The 22,812-nt window shown below is 36.3% G+C and overlaps 2 protein-coding genes across 5 annotated transcripts in view; one reads left to right on the top strand and one right to left on the bottom strand.

Annotated features, from left to right (window-relative positions):
• Nucleotides 1-8,739, bottom strand: part of gpr137c (G protein-coupled receptor 137c) — a 35,120-nt gene extending 26,381 nt beyond the window's left edge. The window contains exon 1 of the mRNA XM_022673314.2: nucleotides 7,937-8,739. Within this exon, the coding sequence (XP_022529035.2) occupies nucleotides 7,937-8,350 (414 nt within the window). The 5' untranslated portion in view covers nucleotides 8,351-8,739. The remainder of the gene's footprint in view (nucleotides 1-7,936) is intronic.
• A 1,207-nt stretch (nucleotides 8,740-9,946) lies between these two features.
• Nucleotides 9,947-22,812, top strand: part of txndc16 (thioredoxin domain containing 16) — a 34,361-nt gene continuing 21,495 nt past the window's right edge. For 2 of the 4 annotated variants that reach the window (XM_049463747.1, XM_049463746.1), the window contains exons 1-8: nucleotides 9,947-10,441; nucleotides 11,817-11,899; nucleotides 13,164-13,237; nucleotides 13,369-13,443; nucleotides 14,637-14,758; nucleotides 15,527-15,617; nucleotides 16,729-16,885; nucleotides 17,802-17,968. In XM_049463747.1, the coding sequence (XP_049319704.1) occupies nucleotides 10,270-10,441; nucleotides 11,817-11,899; nucleotides 13,164-13,237; nucleotides 13,369-13,443; nucleotides 14,637-14,758; nucleotides 15,527-15,617; nucleotides 16,729-16,885; nucleotides 17,802-17,968 (941 nt within the window). In that variant the 5' untranslated portion in view covers nucleotides 9,947-10,269. The remainder of the gene's footprint in view (nucleotides 10,442-11,816; nucleotides 11,900-13,163; nucleotides 13,238-13,368; nucleotides 13,444-14,636; nucleotides 14,759-15,526; nucleotides 15,618-16,728; nucleotides 16,886-17,801; nucleotides 17,969-22,812) is intronic. The other 2 variants (XM_022673313.2, XM_022673311.2) reach the window with 1 other exon arrangement.

Here is a 22,812-nt window from a genome sequence, read left to right as displayed (position 1 = left end):
GCCTCGTTTTAAATGTCAGGGCTCTCCGGATTCTAGTAAGGAGGTGTTTTAAACTACTTTGAGCTGGATAACGGTACACACACTACACACACACCTCTAAAGACATAATTAGTGTAAGAGATTTGACGAAAAGAACAAAAAGAAAAAAAAGTAAGATCATAAAGTGTTAAGTATGACCCAGATATGCCAAAAGTCATGGGACAGCAGTATATATACTTATCATGAAGTGGTACCTCTTGATACAGCCTGGGAATGTCCACACCTATTTAAGTCATGAGGTGTTATCTAGTCAGTGAGGCTGAACACTGTCTAGTGTGTTCATGACAAGGTGACAAAATTATGTTCGGTCCAGAATTATGCTCTCCCATTTTTGCCATTTTTGCCTACTCTTGCCGAGTAGCATCACAGCGCTAACGCTCGGAGGAAAGCGCAGCGACTTGGTTCTGATACATCAGCTCACAGATGCAGCCTTCTGCTGATCCACATCACCCTAGGACTGATGAGGGGAATGAAAGAGCTCCATCTACTGTACCCATGCCAGAGAGAGCAAGGACGACTGTGCTCTCTCAGGGCTCCAGCAGATGATGACAAGCTGCATGACCAGGATTCGAACCAGCGATTTCCTGATTCTAGTAACAGTGCTTTAGACTGATGGACTAGAACATAGAGAATATTGGAGCTGCATGGTATGCATTATCACAGGCCTCAATTAGGAACCTCCACAACTCTACAACTCTATATATGCTGTGTAACATTCTTTTATACAATAAATACAATAAATATGACCCATATAAGTCCAAATGTTTAATAATCAGCAGGCAGTGTGTTATAGACTTGTCAGATTTGACCTCTGACCTACTAAACATTGTGCTATTGTTTGTTTAGAGGTGAGCGGGTTAAAGAGCTCCAGCAGCTCGACCTCATTACCTACTTCTGCCCTTTATTACAACACCAGCATTTCTCTAATACCTCCAGAGCCCTGCCAAACACAACACCGGCCTAGTTACACATTTACCACACACACACACACACACACACACACACACACACACACACACACACACACACACACACACACACAAACAAAATGTATTTTCATAGACATAACATAAAATAGACATAAAAAAATGATAAATATACAAATTCTGTATAGAATTATGTAGTAAACATTAATTGCCTGATCTAATCCTGATGAACTGAGATGGTGATTTGAGGTGATTTAATTGGGATGAGCTGCAACTATTGCAGCAACTATTGTTCAGCACCTCCAGGAACTCCTTCCTTCAAGATGCTATTCTAACATACAGCTCTAGACAAAAATAAGAAACCACCTAAAAATGAGAAGTTTCTTTCATTTTACCAAATGAAAAACCTCTGGAATATAATAAAGAGGAAGATGGATGATCACAAACCATCAAACCACCAAACTGAACTGCTTGAATCTTTGCACCAGGAGTAAAGCAGCATAAAGCATACCTGTCAAGTTTTAGATTTAAAAATAAGGGATATTTTTCTCTGTCCGCTTAAAGTCGTCCCACCAGCCCAACGAAGGTTCAGTATCCCTTACATTTTAAGACAGGTTTACAAAAAATCTAAAATAACCACATGTGAACCTTTTACACACTACAATTAGATTATCAGAATCTGAAATGTTGTGGACATTCCTACATATGTCTTTCTTTTAATACAGCCAAATTAAAAACCTTTTTCTAGATATTTAAAAAAAGTTAAGATGTCTTTTTGGCATAAATGCACTCTTTTCTATTATATATTTTTATTTATTTAATAGATTTAAAATTTAACAAAGGGTGCACAAATTCTGCAAAATGACTGTTGGTGACCTAAAAATAGTATCATGAGCTTTTACTAAAAGGACATGGACCAGATATGTTCCATCAGTAAAAATTAGTCCTAATGGGTCTACACAATTAATACTTTTTAATTAATACTTCTTTCTTTTGATCACTCCTGATCAGTTCAGTTCATTTCGGTCCTCTCCACATTTCTAGTTAAGCTGAGTCACAAGTTGTATTTTTTTTTATTTTAAAAGGTTTAATCTGTGTGTTTTTATTTCGGAGACGAGTATTTTTAAGCAGCTATCAGAAAAATATCATCACAGTTTACATGATTAGCCTACCGTTACCTTTCTGTTAGAAAAATCGCTGTATATCCAGATTTTACCGTCAGCTGCTCCGACTAGCTGCCTGAACTCACAGCGACGGTGGGCTTCACCACATTGACTCTCCTTTGCAAGCTGATTGGCTGTTTCTCCTAAAAGGCGGGACTTTCTCTTTGAACCGGCTCCACGATTGGTTAAGAGACACAGAGCGGTCAATGCCCTGTCTCTATATTTTTTATTTTAATATAATACGGGAAATTTACAGGAAAATACTCAAACGGGAGGACGGCGGGAAAGAGGAGTAAAATACAGTAGTTTCCCGGCCAAAACGGGAGACTTGACAGGTATGGCATAAAGTTATCCAAAAGCAGTGTGTAAGACTGGTGGAGGAGAACATGATGCCAAGATGCATGAAAACTGTGATTAAAAACCAGGATTATTCCACTAAATAGTGATTTCTGAACTCTTAAAATCTAAATATGAGCTTCTTCTCTAAAACTAAAAATACCAACATAGCTAAACAGTGATTTTAGTCATTATTATTATTACTATTATATATTACGGTATAATGTATAGTTTTAATGAGAGTAAATTTGGTATCTCTTTATTGAAGCATAAAACACAGCAGGTAGACTCACTTTTACAAAAGTTTATACACTAAGACAGATCTACAGCTCAACCTAAAACACATGATCTCAGTCACATGAGGAAAATCCTTCATGAAGCAGCAGCGCAAACATACGACTGTAATATTCCACACATCAGTGAGAAGCACATGTTCCACCACCACTTCACCTCCAACCAGCCTGAACTATACACTAATATACACTGTTATATAGAGTTAATTACAGGTAGACACTCTCACTGACCACTGACTTCATTATTGTTTATTTGGGTTTAGTATTCTAACGTTATATAGAGTTAATTACAGGTAGACAATATAATGTTATATTGACCAATTATTTTAAGCTTTTTTAATCAGTTACAATCAGAAATATTTATATACTGCACTTAAAGATACTTTTAAACTTATTTTAAGAAGTTTAAAAGCATCCTCAAGGTCAGTCGCAAAGACCATCAAACACATAATAATGATAAAACTGGCACTCATCAGGACTGCCCCAGTAAAGGAAGAGCAAGAGTTTCCTCTGCTGTACATGACTGGTTTTGGCCTTTATTCAGGTCTCCTTTACACAATCAGTGGGATTTACTCCACGGACTCTTCCTGTGCAAAAAAGCCTTTAAAAATCAACATGCAAACTCTAAAACGTCTAACCTCTCTAACTCTGTTTAACCAAGATTATCCTATCAACCTGATCAATAAATCAATAAATCAATCAATCAAAGTCTAAAGAATGCAATGACTAATATTTAACAATTCCAAATAGTATCCAAATTGAAAACCTCTAATAATCAAGAGGAAGATGGATGATCACAAACCATCAAACCACCAAACTGAACTGCTTGAATTTTTGCACCAGGAGTAAAGCAGCATAAAGTTATCCAAAAGCAGTGTGTAAGACTGGTGGAGGAGGAGAACATGATGCATAAAAAAATTGTGATTAAAAACCAGGTTTATTCCACCAAATATTGATTTCTGAACTCTTCAAACTTTATGAATATGAACTTGTTTTTTTTACATTATTGCTGTGCTGTGCTGTGCTGGGAACAGAGCCGGAGTGAGGGGGTGATGTAATGCTCCTGCAGGTGCTTCTGATTGGCTTCTGCTTTAAATGCCAACCAGAGCAGCGTCAGCATCAGCGCTTTCCCCACAGCACAGACCAGAGCACAGCAGTACCAGCACAACACGGAGCCGGTCCAAATAACAGCGCTATATACTGAAATATATACTGAGATATATACTGAGATATATACCTATGAGATATTTCCTAAGATATACACTGAGTTATGTAGTGCAATATATACAGAGATGTGTACTAAGATATTTAGTGCAACATATACTGACATGTATAGTGCAATGTATACTGAGCTATACAGGGCAATATATACTGAGATATATTGTGCAATATATATTAAGATATATATAGTAAAATCTATACTGAGCTATATAGTGCAAAATGTACTGAGCTATATTGTGCAATATGTACTGAGCTATATAGTGCAATATGTAATGAGAAATTGTATAAGATATAATGAGACATATTGTGCAATAAATATACTAAGCTATATAAGGCAATATATACTAAGATTATATAGCACCATTTATACTGAGATATATATATATTCCAATATATACTGAGCTATATAGTGCAATATATACTGACACATATAGTGCATTACATACTGATACATATATTGCAATATATACTGATAGATAGTGCAATATATAATAAGATTATATTGTGCAATAAATATTGAAATATATAGTGCATATATATTATATAGGGCAATATATAATGAGATTTTTTGTGCAATTTCTAATGAAGACATATTGTGCAATACATACTGATATTTAGTGCAATATATACAGAGCTATAAAGGGCAATATACAGAAGGTCTAGTGTGCAATATATACTGATATATAGTGCAATATATACTGAGGTATATAGTGCAACATATACTGAGGTATAAAGTGCAATATATACTGAGACATACAGTGCAATATGCTTTGCATTATATAGCCAAACAGGGGTGTGTTAAAAAATAGGCATACATTCTATCATAAATATATATAATTATTTATATAAATTATTTTAATATATATATTCAAAATACAGTACCAGTCAAAAGTTTGGACACACCAGCTTGTTCAACTTAATGGGCTCCTCATGCTAGAAAAAAAAAAGACATTGAGATCTGCAAAATGATTGATGCCTTGAGCTGCAAATCATGAATATTTTTTCGATTAGCCGATTAGACAGCGATTATTCCTGCCATGTCCTCCATCTCTAAAAATGATAGAAACAGCTGAACATGAGATTTAAAAGGGTTTTAAATGTCTAGATGTTGTTTAAATTAAAATAAACGATTAGTCGACAATGAAATTTGTAGTCGACAAATTTAAATAATTGACATTGTCGATTATATTGACTAATCGTTGCAGCCCTACTGATGCCAAGTCAATTTACTGTATAGATAGAAAGACAGATTATATTATTATATTTTATTATAGCTTTTAAGTATTATAGCTCTTGCCATCTCAAGTCATCTAATAATATCAGAGTTCTGAGATTTCAGCACTTAGAGCATCCCATCCAATTAATAACATGATCTACTAAGCTCATTTGCATATTGCAACCTTCTGCAATATTAATATTGGATATAGATCCACTTCAGCAAGTCAAAGTTCAGAGAGTTTAGAACAGCAGCAGCACCAGAGACCGGCCAGACCGAGAAACGCTGAGTCTGTGAGTCCTGACCCATATCTGAGTTCAGGTCACACAGTTAGAACAGGTCACATTCACTCATGCTCACCTTCAGAGCATCCATCTGTTAATACTCAATACATCTCAATACATCTCAATATATCAACATTTTCACCGGCTTAAAGTTTGGACACACCCTAAATCCAGTTCATTATTTTAAAATGTTGTGCACAGTAGGGGTGGGCGATACGGCCCTAAAATAATATCACGATATTTCATGGTATTTTCATGATAACGATACTCTTGGCGATAGGATAAAACACTGAATTAAAAAAATGATTTCAAGAAAACACTACTGCAACAAATTAAATAGTAAATTTTCTTATGGCATACGATATGATATGGCACACTATTAACTGAGATATTAAAAAAAAAATACAAGAAATTATATAGATTTGTAACAGAAGTCAATGATCCAGAATGTAATGATACTAATATTGCACTCCAAATATCTCCATTTATCCAGGATTAAAGTAAAATAAATGATACTGGACAGATATAATCTAGTCTCTAATAGAAATAAAATGGGAAATGAGAACAGTGTGAATTTTTCTTTTGCTAAAATTAGCAAAAAAGTAGTACTCTGATGTGATAATTAGTGGTGGGTGATATGGCGCCATATTTCAGAGTATAATATCGTTCACGATATTGAACAATTTTGGCGATATTTTCACGTACGATACGATATGGCACACCCCTAGTGCACAGTAGATTAATACTAAACTCATCCAAACTATGAAGAAAAACATATATAGGATTATTTAGTAAACAACAAATGTGTTAAACAAACCAGAATATGTTTTATATTTTAGATTCTTTAAAGTAGCTCCTCTTGTTTAGATAATGAGTTTTGAACATCTCTGCTGGATTTTCTCAGTCAGTTTTATGAGGTTAACAGCTGTGCTGAACTCATCAAGAGTTAATTACTTGAATTTCTAATTCAATTCTAATTACTTACTCAAGTAAGTAAAGAAAAAATAACTTTATAAAAAAAAACTAAGGTTAGTCAATCCGAACTTTGTAAAGTATCCTCAGGTGCAGTCACTACAAAGACCATCAAAAACATTAAAATGATGAAACTGGCACTCATCAGGACCGCCCCAGGAAAGGAACAGCGAGAGTTTCCTCTGTTGTACAGGATAAGTTCATCAGAATCAGAGAAGAGCATCGAAATGCTTCTTTAAAGAGTGTTTAGGTTTGTTTAACACTTTTAAGTTACTCCATGATTCATTATGTGTTCCTTCATAGTCTGGATGACTATAGTCATTTACAATGTAGAAAAAACGATTAATTCATAACAATGAATGTATAAAACATGGTCACTGTGGTTCCAGTCACTTTTGTTCTACAGAAATGAAGGTAAAAATGTTTGCCACATTGTCAAATTTGCACCTAGAGTCTGTGCAATAGATGCAAAGACAGTGCCAAAGTTCTCTACACACTTCCCTCAGACCAAGCATTTGTCTCAGGCTGCCTTGATTGAGTTTACAGTGCAGTCTAGGTTCTCGAAATAGTGTTGTAGTCAAGACCCATAGATCAGAGTCCAAATCAAGACCAAGACTTTTAGCAGTGTAGTCAGACTCGAGTTTTACAGCACTGCCAGTAAGCGCAAATAATGTCTCAACTGTATTGTAAACAGTGGTTTTTAATAAGCTTCTTGTGCACTTTTTAAGTTATTAATGCCTCGTTTTAAGTGTCCGGGCTCTCCAGATTCTAACAAGGAGGTGTGAAGCTACTTTGAGCTGGATAACGGTGTAAAAAATGATTTATCGGGGTAAATTATGCCCAATTATCACCCAGTCTGAAGGGTGTTTGGACAAACGGTTAATATTCCTGGATCTTGGAACAGTGTGGAAGAATGGAGGTGTGCTATTCATCAAAGGTAAGTACTTTTTATGTATATGTCTATGTATATATATATACTGTATGTCATTATCAGTTCAGTAATGGAGGCGCTCGGAGCTGAAGCTAGCTTTATAGGATGTCATTAGTGGTTTTTAATAAGCTTCTTGTGCACTTTTCAAGTTATTAATGCCTCGTTTTAAATGTCAGGGCTCTCAGAGCTGGATAACGGTGTAAAAAGTGATTTATCAGGGTTATGCTCCGTATCGCCCAGTCTGAAGGGTGTTTGTCGGACAAACTGTTAAAATCTCTGGATCTCTGAACGCTGTGGGAGAACGGAGGTGTGCTATTCATCAAAGGTAAGAACTTTTCATCATGTTTTACTACAACAAAAGTCCATTTCCACATTATTTCAACCATATTTCAACCACATTTCAATGTACCCAAGCTGGGTAGAAAAAAAATCTATCAAAAATCTAATTTTATTATACACCTGTGGCCAAGGAAGTGATTTTAGTGATTTGGAAAAGAGATGCAGTGCATGACAAGACAATGCTCATCCTCAGGTGAGTGGGACGCACTCACTCACCTGTGCAAAGTAGAGGTTGAGCAGGCAGAGGGTGAAGAACTGCAGGCAGACAGGGAAGCAGTAGAGCAGCCAGAAGGGCAGGGGCTGCAGCTGACTGGCCTGGGAGACGTTCCTGAAGTAGAAGGAGAAGAGGGTGGTCCTCAGGGCCGACCACAGCAGACACAGGAACAGGAACACGCTCCTGTAGCTCAGCCGCTTGTGCCCGTAGTGCAGGATGAGCCAAAGTTGCGAATAGACGAAAAAGAAGAGCAGCGAGTAGAGAGCCGTGTAGGCAGCGGTGAGGGCCAGCTGCACCTGCGGGGAAACGGCAGCCGCGGCCCGGCCAGGCTCAGCAGGAGCCCCCGCTGCTGCTGCTGCTGCTGCTGGAGACGTGGAGACACTACTGACACTGACCTGATTATTAAATAACAGCATAGCTAAAACATACACACACACACCCTCTCCTCACACACACTCATACACAGGCCTATAATAATAATAAAAATAATATTTCTACCAATACTATCAACAACAATAAAAAGCTCAAAGTTCTCACAGGAGCCTTCATAAACACTATAAAGCCTTTTAAATAAAAAACCTAAAAAACAACAACAAAAGCTCCAGCAGCAGCTCCTCCAGGTTCTCCAGGCTGCAGCCTGAAGGAAAACATCTACCACACAAGTGCAGAAGAACTGCCCCAACTGTCCACACAGCTCCAGGGCTCGAGCCGGGATGAGAAAAACAGATAAACAACAAAAAATAAAAAATAAAAACCAGGAGCCTCCAGTTCCTCCAGCCAGTCTCAGCGCAGCAGCTCCTCCAGCACAAAAACAACTCCTGAAAAAAAAGCCTGGATATGTAGAGCGCAATCAGCTGGGGAAAGACTGCAGACACGGACACGCCCCCCTCTGGAGCCAGGTCCCGCCCCCCAGCCAATAGGAAGCGGAGGAGAGGTTGGGTGCGTCTCAAATCGATGGCTCGTGGCTTGAGTATAGAGTAGTGCACTACTAGCTAGGGTGCAAATTTAACTTCCTCTTGATTATATTCCAGAGGTGTTTAATTAATTAATTAATTTCGTGGGTTTTTTTTATTGTTGATGATTGATTATGGCTTACAGCCAATGAAAACCCAACAAGCAGTGTCTCAGAAAATTTGAATATTATATAATAAGACCAATTGGTCCTGCTGGAAAATGAAATCTCCATCTTCATTAAAGCTGTCAGTAGCAGAGGGAAGCTGTAAGATATGAAGTGCTGTAAGATTTTGTGGGAAAACAAAACTGCACTGACTTTAGACTTGATAATAAAACACAGTGGATCAACACCAGCAGATGACATGTCTCTCCAAACCATCACTGATTGTGGAAACTTCACACTAGACCTCAAGCAGCTCTGGATACTTTATTTTTTTTAGTGAAATGTAAAATTTACTGACGGTTAGTGATGGTGCCTCCCTCTGTTGACAACTTTTATGAAGATGTGGATTTCATTTTCCAGCAGGACTTGGCACACTTCCCCCACACTGCCAAAAGTACCAATTGGTCTCATATAATATTACAATTTTCTGAGACACTAATTGTTGGGTTTTCATTTGCTGTGAGCCATAATCAATCATTAACAATAAAATAAATAAACACTTAAAATAGATCAATATGGGTTTAATACATCTTGCAAAAACTGTATTTGACAACTATATTTTTGTTAACTATTGTAACTTTACAGTATACAAAATTAAATGTCTTTAATGTCATTTTGTTTGAAGAATATAGACTCATGTAATTATTTTGCCAACCTAAATTTCCTTTGGGATCTATCCCGAGCGCTCCCTTCTAAGTGCCCTACGTACGGAGCATGTGTGAGGTTTAGAACGCGCCCTCTCAGCTTCAAAATCTGTGCTCCCCGCCTTCTCGCACACGATTGGCTGTGCGTGGTCCCCGCCTCCGTTTTCATTGGCTGCCCTGCTTCTGATTGGTTGTCGGGGTCCTCGTTGGAGAATCCTCGGCCTGTGATTGGTGGGTTTTCGGCGCATGCTTTCTGGCTGTTTCAGGAATCTCTTCCACTCGCTACACAAACAAGAGGTTTATGGTGGGTGGCAGCCTGTCTCTCACTAAACTGCAGGATAAAATACATATAAATATATTATTCTGAGATATGAACCAGTTCAGAACTGGAGCAGTGTGAACAGCAGGATCAGGGAAAGTGGATTATTATTTATATTGTTAATGATATTAGTATTATTGATATGATCTGGATGCATGCTGCTGTCTTAACATCTCAAATGCTCAAAATAAGCCTTTTTTAACATTAAATACAGTAAAATCCTAATCCATAAATAAAGGCCTATAATAAATCAGAATGTGCAGGTACAGTGTTTATACTGTAGTTCTGCTCCTGTTTCTGCTGGGTTTTATATCAAAACATCACAGTAAATCTACAAACCCATCAAAACTGCTGGATCTCTCAGCTCAGAGCTTCAGACAGATCCTGCAGTCCAGCAGAACTTGCTTCGTCTACTTCGGAAAACACGGTAAGATGCGGATTATCATTTTAAATAACGTTTAAATATCAATTTATACACATTTAAACACATTAAAAAAACCAAAATAATCTACATTCTGTGCAGTATTGTGCCTCAAAAATACATGAAACATTTTCATTTTTAGCTCCTACAATGGGATATATTATTTATTGCACTTTTAAATAAAAATATATTATTTTGGGTCTTCAGTATATTTTATTTTGGCTTAAAATATTATTTTCTCTCCTCAAAATTTTATCTTGTTTGTTTAGTTTTATTTAGTCCACAGTATATTGTTTATATCGTTTATTGTTTAGACTCAATATATTATTTTGAGACCTCAATGTATTATTTTAAGGCCTTAATATACTTCCTTTTAACCTCAATGTATTAACATATTTTTCACCTCTCAATATAGTATTTTTATGCTTTTATATATTATTTTCAGGCCCATATATATTATTATGTGGCCTCAGTTCATTCTTTTCTAGCCTCAATATATTATTTCCAGGCCTCACAAAACATTTTTGTAGCCCCTAAATATTATTTTTCTGCCACGGAAAAGATTGCATACAACAATATAACATATTTTCTCCTCAATATATTAATTAATTCCCTCAATGTATTTTCTGGCAGCCTAAAAATGCTATTTTGTGGCCTTAATATATTTTTTGCGATTTTGTCTTGTAGCCTCAAAATATTATTTTGTTGCTTTGATATATTATTTTTAGGCCTCTATATTTTTGTGGCCTTCTTTCCTAGTCTCAATATATTTTCTTGTAGCCTCAGAAAATTATTTTGTGCCCTCATGATATTTTTTTGGGTCTCAGTATATTTTCTTATTTCAGAATCTTATTTTATTGCTTTGATATATTATTTTCAGTCCACAATATATATTTGTGGCCTCAGTATATTCTTTTTTAGCCGTAATATATTATTTTAAGGCCTCAATATATAATTCTTAGGCCTAAATATGTTTTCTTGTAGCCTCAAAATATTATTTTGTTGGTGTGGTGTTATTTCAAGGCCTTAATATTTTTATTTATTTATCTTTTATATTATTTTTCTTTTGTTGTTTTGTTAATAATTAATGCCCTCAATATATTTGTGACCTTGATATGTTGTATTTTTGCCTCTATATATTTTCTTGTAGCCAAAATATATTATTTTGTACCTTCTGTATATTATTCCATTCACTCAATATATTACTTTTGGGCTGCAATATATTTACTTGTAGCCTATAACATTAAAATTAAATTAGTTTGTGGTCTCAAGATGCCAAAACAATAATGTATGTTGTCTCATAGCCTCAAAATATTACTATTTTACTATTATATTTTTTTAAGCCTCCATATATCATAAATACAGAATTGTTGGTCTGCAGTTAATCCGGGTATTGAGGCGTTTCTTGAGCAGTTGGAGATGTCTGCGCATGCTTTAGAGGACTATGGTATAATGGTTGGTAAGGTAAGAAATCATATTATATTTAATAAATATTCTTCCACCTTAATTGCATTAGACCAGCAGTTTTAAAACATGCCATAGTTCTACAGAAGATTACGTTAGCAATAACTCTCACTCCATGTTAGAGTAGCGATCTGTCTGTCTTTGCTATCGTAATGACGGGAAAAGTACATTTTGCATGGCTGGAAATGCCCAAAAGGCACATTCTCTTAAATATTCATGGGCGTGTTTTGGAGAAGCTATTTCCTCACTTTATTTCTGTTTCTTCAGATATATTGCTTAAAATTTTTCATAGATTGTAAAAGGAAGCTTGTTTATACTACTTTTACTGTACTACTCACAGTAACTATACCTTAAAGATGGCAGCGCTTTGGCTAAGCTATGCATAGTAAACACACAAGACTGTTAATGACCGATTGTGTAAAAGTTGTGTGGTGATAATGATGATGACAATGGTGATGATGATGACAATGGTGATGATGATGATGATGATGATGATGATGATGATGATGATGATGATGAACATTTTTGAAAATCGTAAACGATATGAAACCCTGAAATATAGCGCCCAATATCACCCACCCATAATTATCACATCAGGGTACTACTTTTTTTTTTACTGTTTTTATCAAAAGAAAAATTCACACTGTTCTTATTTCCCATTATATATCTACTAGAGACAGATTATATCTGTCCAGCACAGCTCTGGAAAAAATGAATCAGTTTCTCTGATTTTGATATTTATAGGTTTATGTTTGAGTAAAATGAACATTGTTGTTTTATTCTATAAACTACAGACAACATTTCTCCCAAATTTCAAGTAAAAATATTGTCATTTAGAGCATTTATTTGCAGAAAATGAGAAATACCTAAAATAATGAAAAAGACCTCAAATTATGCAAAGAAAACAAGTTCATATTCATAAAGTTTTAAGAGTTTAGAAATCAATATTTGGTGGAATAACCCTGGTTTTTAATCACAGTTTTTTTCATGCATCTTAGCATCATGTTCTCCTCCACCAGTCTTACACACTGCTTTTGGATAACTTTATGCTGCTTTACTCCTGGTGCAAAAATTCAAGCAGTTCAGTTTGGTGGTTTGATGGTTTGTGATCATCCATCTTCCTCTTGATTATATTCCAGAGGTTTTTAATGGCCATATTGCCCATCCCTAATGTAAAATTATGTGGTGATAATGATGATGATAATGGTGATGATGAGTATTGTGTAATAGTAGTGTGTGATAACTGACTGATCTGCTCCGGTAGCTGAACTGTTCGGTAGAGGAGGAGGAGCCGTACTGCAGCAGAGAGGAAGTGATGAAGAAAGCTCATTTATTCAGGTGGGAATTGATGCACTACATACCTGCCCTAAATAATGCAGGCTGTAATCTGATTCTGTAATAATCTGTATAAACTGATTAAACTGGATTAGCTTTTTCCCTTTACTTTCTTTTACTGTGTTTTTTCCCAGAGGGGCGGAGGTGCTGAGGAGTTTTGATGTGGACACTGTGTTTGACGTCAACGCCATCGTTTCTCACGTGCTTTTGTGAGTTAGATCACTTATTTCACTCACTGCGTCATTTACATAATATTACATAACAATTTGTTATACATATATGCATAATGCAAATTTTCTAGGCTTGTCTTTGAAGTATATAAATACAGTACCAGTTTCTATACACCTTAAATTCAGTGTTTTATATTATTTTAAAATATCCTGCATCGTAGATGAATACTAAACTCATCCAAACTATGAAAAAAGTGTTAAACAAACCAGAATATGTTTTATATTTTACATTTTCTTGCTTAAATTATCAGTTTTGAACATCTCTGCTGTATTTTCTCAGTCAGTTTTATGAGGTAGAATCTCCTGGAATTCAGGCTTTCAGTTAACAGCTGTGCTGAACCCATCAAGAGTTAATTACTTGAATTTCTTGTCTCTTAATAAAGTGTTTGAGAGCATCAGTTAAAGTAAAGTAGTGAAGAGGTAGAGTTACAGGTATACAGTGAATAGTGAATATTTGAGTAATGTTCTAATAATCCAGGTTATGAGAAGCAAAAACTACTCAACTAAGTAAAGAAAAAAAATACTTTAAGAAATGAAAAATGAAGGTCAGTCAATCTAAAAAGAGAAATTTCAAGAACTTTGAAAGTATCCTCAAGTGCAGCCACTGCAAAGACCATTAAAAAATATTATGATGATGAAACTGGCACTCATCAGGACCACCCCAGGAAAGGAAGAGTGAGGGTGAGACTTTTATTTTAACAATAAACAGAATAAAGAATAAAATAACATTGCTGTTCCCTTAAATGAGATGCTGGTGCACAGGTCAGTATCCTCTGCTGAGACGCACAAAAGCACTACGCTGTTAAGATACAAACGCGCCAAAGTCAGAGCGGGAAAGGGAATAAGTACTGGTACACTGATTGGTTTTATTTCACGTTACGCCCAAAATTAACCACACCAATGATTAATTTAGAGAATCAGTACATGCCTTGCGTGTTTAGAGTCGAGCAAGGTGTATTTTTTGTGCCCTCACGATACCAAAGACTCACCGACACGCCCTAAAACTGATGACAATGCACTATAGATCACTAAAATCAGTCTGTAAGTGTTCCAGTAAATGATAAATAAACATGGATTTGTGTGTAAAGTAGTGTATAGTAGTGTATAATAGTGTATAGTAGTGTATAGTAGTGAATAATAGTGTATAATATGAGTGTTTGGTGTGTTCTCAGCTCTGTGCTCTTTAACGAGGTGCGGTACGTTCACACTCCCGCTGAGCTGCTCGCTGTGGAGAGAGCGGCGAGGGGGACGAGGGACGTGGTGATGGGTCACATACAGGTGCTCGGCCTTCCAGGTACGCTTAATAAATATCATATAATCCTGCGTCTGTGTGATTTAAACAGGTTATAATGGTGCATTTACACAACAGGAATCATTGATGGAAAAACAAAATCCAAACCTATGTCAACAAAACCATGTGTGAAAAAAGTGTTTGCCTCCCAGTTAAAACATAAATTAACTTTGTTTTATCACACCTGAATTCAATTTCTCTAAGGCCTGATTACTGCCACACCTGCTCTCAATCAGGAAATCAATTAATAGGACAATAGGGATCTGCTTAACAAAGCAAAGTAGACCAAAAAAATACTCAAAAGCTACAGAAATTCAGAAACAGATGAGAAAGAAAGTCATTGATCATCTATCAGTCTGAAAAAAAGTTATAAAGTCATTTAAAAAGCTTTCAGACTCAAAAGAAGACCTATTATTCACTAATGGAGAAAATATGGAACAGTAAAATAAAAACCTTCATTTAAAAACTACATTTTGTGTTTACTGGTGTTGTCTTTGACTAATAGTTTAATGTGTTAATGTGTGATGATTTGAAACATTAAAAACATGCAAAAAAAAAAAATCATGAAAACATCATGAAAGGGGCAAACACTTTTTCACACCACTACATTATATCACTTATTCTGTGTGTTTATAATCACTGTGGGTGGTGTAATCTATATCAATAATTCACTGCTTCACATAAAGATCTAACACATAGTACTCAGTTAAAAATGATATAATGATGAATATTTTATTATAAATTATTGCTGATGTTATTGTGTGTGAGCAGAGCACCGGGCTTTAATGGAGGCGGCGTTTGTGTACGGAACAAAGTACCAGTTTGTCCAGACTACAGGAGCTCCGCTACTTAAACACATGGGGTGAGTGTTCAGTGTTTAAATATATATATATATTTATTGAAAGCTTTAAGCTCTTCAAGTCCAGTCAATAACTGGAAATGGTATGAAAACAATTTAACACTGAAGAAAATGAGTATATTGAAAAAAATCTTCCTTTTTTCTTTTCCTAAAAATGGTCAGTCTGCCTTATAATCCGGTGCACCTTGTATAACACTGAAGTACAGAGTTATACAGTAGTTTTAGTTTAGCTCTCCAGCACCAAGACTGGAGCAGTATTAGCATTGGCCGCTAAGTGCTAGCTCTTTCGACGTTCAGAGGTGAGTATATCGGCCTGTAGCCTGCTGCTAACCCCGGCTAGCACTGCTGTAGCAGCATTAGCATTAGCCGCTAACTGTTAACTCTAAGTGCTAGCTATTTCACTGTTTAGAGGTGAGTATATCAGACTGTAGTCTGCGTGTTCACTGTGTTAAAACAAGCTACATGGGAAGAACCGCTCGCTATTATCGCCCTGGCTTACAGGACCACTCAGGGTTCCTTAGTAAAGCGCTGTCGGATAGCATTAGATGCTAACTGTGGCTAGCCTTATTGGAAATCTGGAAATCTAAGCTTACTGTAAACAAACAGAAAGGCTTTACTCAAATACACAGTTTTCAGGAGAGAAATTTGTGTAGATTAACTTTCAGTGCTCATTTAACTTTAAAATAAAATGTTTTTTTTAAGAATTTGTTTAAGAATTTGTTTACTAAGCTTAGTGTAGCTTTACTTAGTCACCCTTAGAGACCTGCTGATTTAGACTAAAACATGGCGACGTCCCTGTTCCTTACTAGTGTCGCACAATGCACCTTATAATCTGGTTTGCCTTATAGTGTGGAAAATCTTAAATTTTAAGTCTACAGTATAAAGGGTTAATTTATATGGTACAGGGTTTAAGTCCCTGTGCAGATTTCCTGGAGAGTGCTGAAGGTCATAAACTCACTGACTGCATTAATGAGGAATACAATGATCATGGAAATTTCACTAATGATCGCTAATCCGCATTCCAGCAGATTTAGGTTAAAAACGTAGGAAAATCTCAGATCTGTTCCAACTTCTGCTGCTAATCTTAGTTTAGCACTGCTTGTTCTGATTACAGAGTCGCTGATCCGGCCTCGGTTCCGGCTCGTCTCTGGTTCCTCCACTGCAGCGGCGTGACCCACCGCTCCGAGCCCTGCCCACACACACTGATGAGGAAACCACTGACCACCATCAACATACACACCTTCCTCCAGCTGATGGAGGCTCCACTGCTGGTGAGTACAGCCAGCCCTCGATTACTATCATGGCTTACAGCCAACGAAAAACCAAAAATCTGTTTTAGAAAATTATAATATTATATAAGACCAATTGGTACTTTTGGCAGTGTGGGCAGTGTGCCAATTCCTGCTGGAAAATGAAATTCGCATCTCCATAAAAGTTGTCAGTAGCAGAGGGAAGCTGTAAGATATGAAGTGCTGTAAGATTTTGAGGGAAAACAAAACTGCACTGACTTTAGACTTGATAATAAAACACAGTGGATCAACACCAGCAGATGACAGACATGTCTCTCCAAACCATCACTGATCATCAATACATTTTACATTTCAATTGTAAATCAAGGGAGCAGAGTCTGGAGGAAGAGTGGAGGTCTAGTGTGAAGTTTCCACAATCAGTGACAACTTTTATGGAGATGCAGATTTCATTTTCCAGCAGGACTTGGCACACTGCCAAGTACCAATTGGTCTTATGTAATATTATAATTTTCTGAGACACTGATTTTTGGGTTTTCATTGGCTGTAAGCCATAATCATCAACGATAAAAGAAATAAAAGCTTAAAAAATATTACTCTGTGTGTTAATACATCTATATAATATATAAGTTTCACATTTTATACCGAAATCCTGAAATAAAGTCACTTTTCAATGATATTCTAATTTAATCCAAATTTGAGCACCTGTGGGGCATCCTCAAGCAGAAGGTAGAGTAGGGCAGGGTGTCTATATATATATATATATATATATATATATACATACATATACAATATATATAATGTATATATTTAATGTTTTAATAATACATTTATAATGTAAGAAAATCCTAAAAAGAAGGAAAATGGAGCAAATGGAGAGACCTAAAGATGTTTTAATGAACACAGTGACGTTAAGCTTCACTGTGCTGCTGTGTGATAGGTGGAGGCGTCTGTGGACCCGGAGGAAGTGAACGTGGTGTTCAGTCATCTGAATGTTCCTGTGCTGTTCCTCTTCGCTCAGTCTGAAACCATGCAGCTGGACAGAGACACAGCCCAGTCTGTGGCCCGAAGACTCCGGGGGGAGGTGGGGGTGGTGCTTATTCACAGGTAGGCAAAAAACACAGCATTTATATTAGTTTACATGTATTATGTTAGTTATGTTATAACATAACATCCCAGATAACATGTATTATGTTAGTTATGTTATAACATAACATCCCAGATAACATGCTCACATACAATGTTATCGTTATACATTGTCCGGGATAATGCTATTACAATTGCACCTCAAAAAAATTAGAATATCATTGAGAAGTTACTTTATTTCAGTAATTCAAATGATAGTGAAAATGTGAAACTCATATATTATATAGATGTATTAAACACAGAGTGATCTATTTTAAGCCTTTATTTATTTTATTGTTGATGATTTTGGCTTACAGACAATAAAAACTAAAAAATCAGTGTCTCAAAAAATTTGATTATTTTATAAGATCTACTAAGAGGTACTTTTGGCAGTGTGCCAAGTCCTGCTGGAAAGTGAAAGTTGTACAGCAAAAAGTCTTGCTTTCCTCTGCTGACAACTTTTATGGAGATGTGGATTTCATTTTCCAGCAGGACTTGGCACACTGCCCACACTGATACCAAAATATTCTAATATTCTAACTTTCTGTGACACTGATCTTTGGGTTTTTATTGGCTGTAAGCCATAATAGATCACTCTGTGTTTAATACATCAACATAATACATATTTTTTTATAGCTTATCTATCTTGTTCCAGCATAGACTGTTCACGTATTTAACCATCTTTATTAAATTAACAGGTTAAATAAAACAACAGAGCTACTAAAACTAATAAAAATGAATTGAACTTCATTTAAATTAATGTATTTTTGAAGTAGCTCGACCAGTGTCGGCCTGTTGTAATATTGAAATATCGGCCAAATCAGCGATTCTAAAAGAGGTAATTTATTTATCGTTTATTTAATGTCCTTAAATATCCTTAATAATATTTCTCTTTATTTATTTAATTTAGCGTTTATTGTGTCCTTTTCTACACTACAAGAATACCTATTAATATACTGTATAAGCCGTAAGTAAATGAGTTCATTAGGCTAGAGTTATATATAGGTTATATATATATATATTGAATATGTACAGTGTGTGTGTTGTGGAACTGCTCAGCCAAACGGAACACAGTGATGTCACACTGCAGCCGGAACCTCTGGCACAGTGCCAAGAGCAGAGTTCTGAGCAGTGAGTGGGCGGGGCTAGAACCCTTATGACATCGACACAGTGATGTCACACTGCAGCCGGAACCTCTGGCACAGTGCCAAGAGCAGAGTTCTGAGCAGGGAACCCTTAGGACATTACCACAGTGATGTCACACTGCATGACATCATTACAATGACATCATCCAGCCAGGTGCTCATTTGAGCTGCAGTGCCTGTTGGGTAAGGCTGTTCTTTTGAAGAGTCTTAGCATTTGTTCACTTTGCTAATTGTTTAGCACTTCTTGAACCTTCTCAAACCTTCTCAGATCTATAGGAATGGACCCAATTGTAGATTTGAAAGATCAGGCTGGCATCACTGATCTCAGTGTAACCGAATCTGACCTGGGTCAGAACCAGAGCACCCCTCAGAGCCAGACGCCCTCAGAATGGAGGCTCCCGGGAGTGCCTGACCCAGTCGATAGCGGTACCGCTACCACCGATCTGCCTTCAGGATCCTCCTGGTTCCAAGAGCGTAGCATCGGCAGCCTGACCAGTTTGTCTATGGAGAAGAAAGAAAAGGAGAAATCTACGTGGAAAGATGTTCTGGAGAAGCTGTGGAACGATGGTGACGACAACGTTACCATAGAGTTACAGACTTTGGACGTCCATCGAGAGCCAGTGGCGACTCCAGGACCTCCCGGCACCACGGTTTCTGAAACCCCTGTTCTAGTTGAGGACCTCAAAGCCTCCACTGCCTCAGAATCTCCTCCTACCAGGAAGAGGAAGTTCAAAAGGTGCGATGCCGTCCAGACCACCACCGCTGCCACCTCCGCCGCTACCTCCGCCGCCACCACCGCCGCTATTGTTACCACAATGCTGCAGACCCTGAATATCTCAGAATCTTCCAACAGAGAGGGAAAACTCACAAATAAGAAGAAGAGCGAGGTCACGATCCAGATGGAGAGGGACGCCCCTCAGAGGGGGACACGTCCCCAATCACCACCTGTGTCCAAAGCGTACCTGTGTTTTATGGTCGTTTATATTCTGGTGGTTTTTATCTTCATTGTTTTGGCCATCATTTACTCTTCTTTACGCATAATATAATATAATAAACCTTTTCCACTCTTCCTAAAAGTGTCAATAGTGTATCGACTACTATTTAGCCATTTAATGAGTCAGAAATCAGGGCTGCTTTCCACTCGGTTTATTCTGAAACAGATTTAGGACACATACAGTGCCTTTTTTTCAACCTTTTCAACCTTTTGCCACATTGCAGGCTTCAAACATAAAGATATAAAATTGTATGAAATTTGTCATTTTTTTGTAAAGAATTAACAACAAGTGGGTCACAATCGTGAAGTAGAATGAAATTTTTTCAATATTTCAAACTATTTTTTTAGAAATAAAAAACTAAAAAGTTGGGCGTGCTATATTATTATTCGTCCCCCTTGCATTAATACTCTGTAGCGCCACCTTTTGCTTGGGGTTGGGGTTTGTCTCTATCAGTTTTGCACATCGAGAGACTGACACTTTTTAGTTTTTTATTTCTAAAAAAAAAAGTTTAAAATATTCAATAAATTTCATTGCACTTCACAACTGTGTCCCACTTGTTGATTCTTCCAAAAAATACAATTTTATATCTTTATGTTTAAAGCCTGAAATGTGGCAAAAGGTTGAAAAGTTAAAGGGGGCCGAATACTTTTGCAAAAGGTACTGTAAACCTTCAAATTTTGCAAGGAATGGCTGCAGGCATTACACACGTCCATCTCAGAGCTTAAAGAGTCTTCTCACAGTGTAGTTTCTAAAATATTTTTCACACAACATGCACGTGATCGTATAACTTGTTTTTCATAAAATTAATTTCAAAATGTACTGATTAAAGCACTTTTTTTCTTAATTCACAACGGGATTAACATAATAAATTCAGAACATATTTAAATACATTCACAGCGCATTTGTGGAGGGAAAATCTAGGGAGCAACATACCTAAAACCTAAGATTTTAGGACACATAAATCTTCAAATCTTGAACGAACGAAATCTGAATGAACGGCTGCAGGCAAAACACTCTAAGGTTGTAAAAAAAATTAAATTAAATTAGAAGAGATTAGTTAAGTTCACATTTTACTATATAAAGTGTGAGTTATACAATGTGGCTCTCGACAATAACTCAATAAAGTTACCATTTCTTATCAAAACTACACAATGAATAAAGCACCAGATATTTTATAAGGTTGTAGAGGAATCTTTTAACGTTTTTAACTCGATATTGATTAATATAGATATATTTAAAGAAGAAACTGCAGCAGCTAAACACACATCCATCTCAGAGCTCTCACTTTTCTGATGGAGGTACGGCAGCAGCAGAGGGACACCTGCAGGGACTCAAAACAAGAAATAAAAAAAAACTCCCAAAAAGTATTTTTAACCTTTTTTACAAAAAACATAAACTTTTACAAAAATTGTCTAGCTAGTATTAAATAGCTAACGTAGCGTTTGTTAGCTAGCATTAATTACCTAGCGTTAATTAGCGTTAATTAGCTAACATGCAATTTGTTAGTTACCTAGCATTAATTAGCTAACCTAGGGTTAATTAGCTAACATGGCATTTGTTAGTTACCTAGCATTAATTAGCTAACCTAGGGTTAATTAGCTAACATGGCATTTGTTAGTTAGCTAGCATTAATTAGCTAACCTAGCGTTAATTAGCTAACATGGCATTTGTTAGTTAGCTAGCATTAATTACCTAACCTAGCGTTAATTAGCTAACATGGCATTTGTTAGTTAGCTAGCATTAATTAGCTAAGCTAGCATTAATTAGCTAACCTAGCGTTAATTAGCTAACATGGCATTTGTTAGTTAGCTAGCATTAATTAGCTAACCTAGCGTTAATTAGCTAACATGGCATTTGTTAGTTAGCTAGCATTAATTACCTAACCTAGCGTTAATTAGCTAACATGGTATTTGTTAGTTAGCTAGCATTAATTAGCTAACCTAGCGTTAATTAGCTAACATGGCATTTGTTAGTTAGCTAGCATTAATTAGCTAACCTAGCGTTAATTAGCTAACATGGCATTTGTTAGTTAGCTAGCATTAATTAGCTAACCTAGCGTTAATTAGCTAACATGGTATTTGTTAGTTAGCTAGCATTAATTAGCTAACCTAGCGTTAATTAGCTAACATGGTATTTGTTAGTTAGCTAGCATTAATTACCTAACCTAGCGTTAATTAGCTAACATGGTATTTGTTAGTTAGCTAGCATTAATTAGCTAACCTAGCGTTAATTAGCTAACATGGCATTTGTTAGTTACCTAGCATTAATGCGCTCTTTGCACAACTACTTCCGTGTTCTCATCAGTGCGTATTTTCAGCTGGTGTTTACAAGAGCTTCTAAAAATGAACCTCAACACCAAGGAGACCAGTAAATCCTACCACTAAAAAGCTAGAGAAAGGCTTTAAACTATATGCATCTTCATACCTACACACTACGAAGATTTTTTTCTTATAATTTACGTTAGCCCACACAGCTCAGCATTAGCTAGTATAGCTAACTAGCTTGCTAGGTGCATTACTGATAGTTGTTAGTTTCTTCTGTTATCAAATGGAAGTCTAATAAAATGCTAGTAATAATAATAATGCCAACTATAATAATTATCATAAAATAATTAGACAAATGATAGCTATAATAATAAAAATGCTAGCTATAATAATGCTAACTATAATAATAATGATAGTATAAA

Source organism: Astyanax mexicanus, chromosome 14 (assembly GCF_023375975.1).
Source record: "Astyanax mexicanus isolate ESR-SI-001 chromosome 14, AstMex3_surface, whole genome shotgun sequence".
NCBI lineage: Eukaryota > Metazoa > Chordata > Actinopteri > Characiformes > Acestrorhamphidae > Astyanax > Astyanax mexicanus.
Note: the sequence above shows the minus strand (reverse complement) of the source record. Positions and strands in the feature narration are given on the sequence as shown.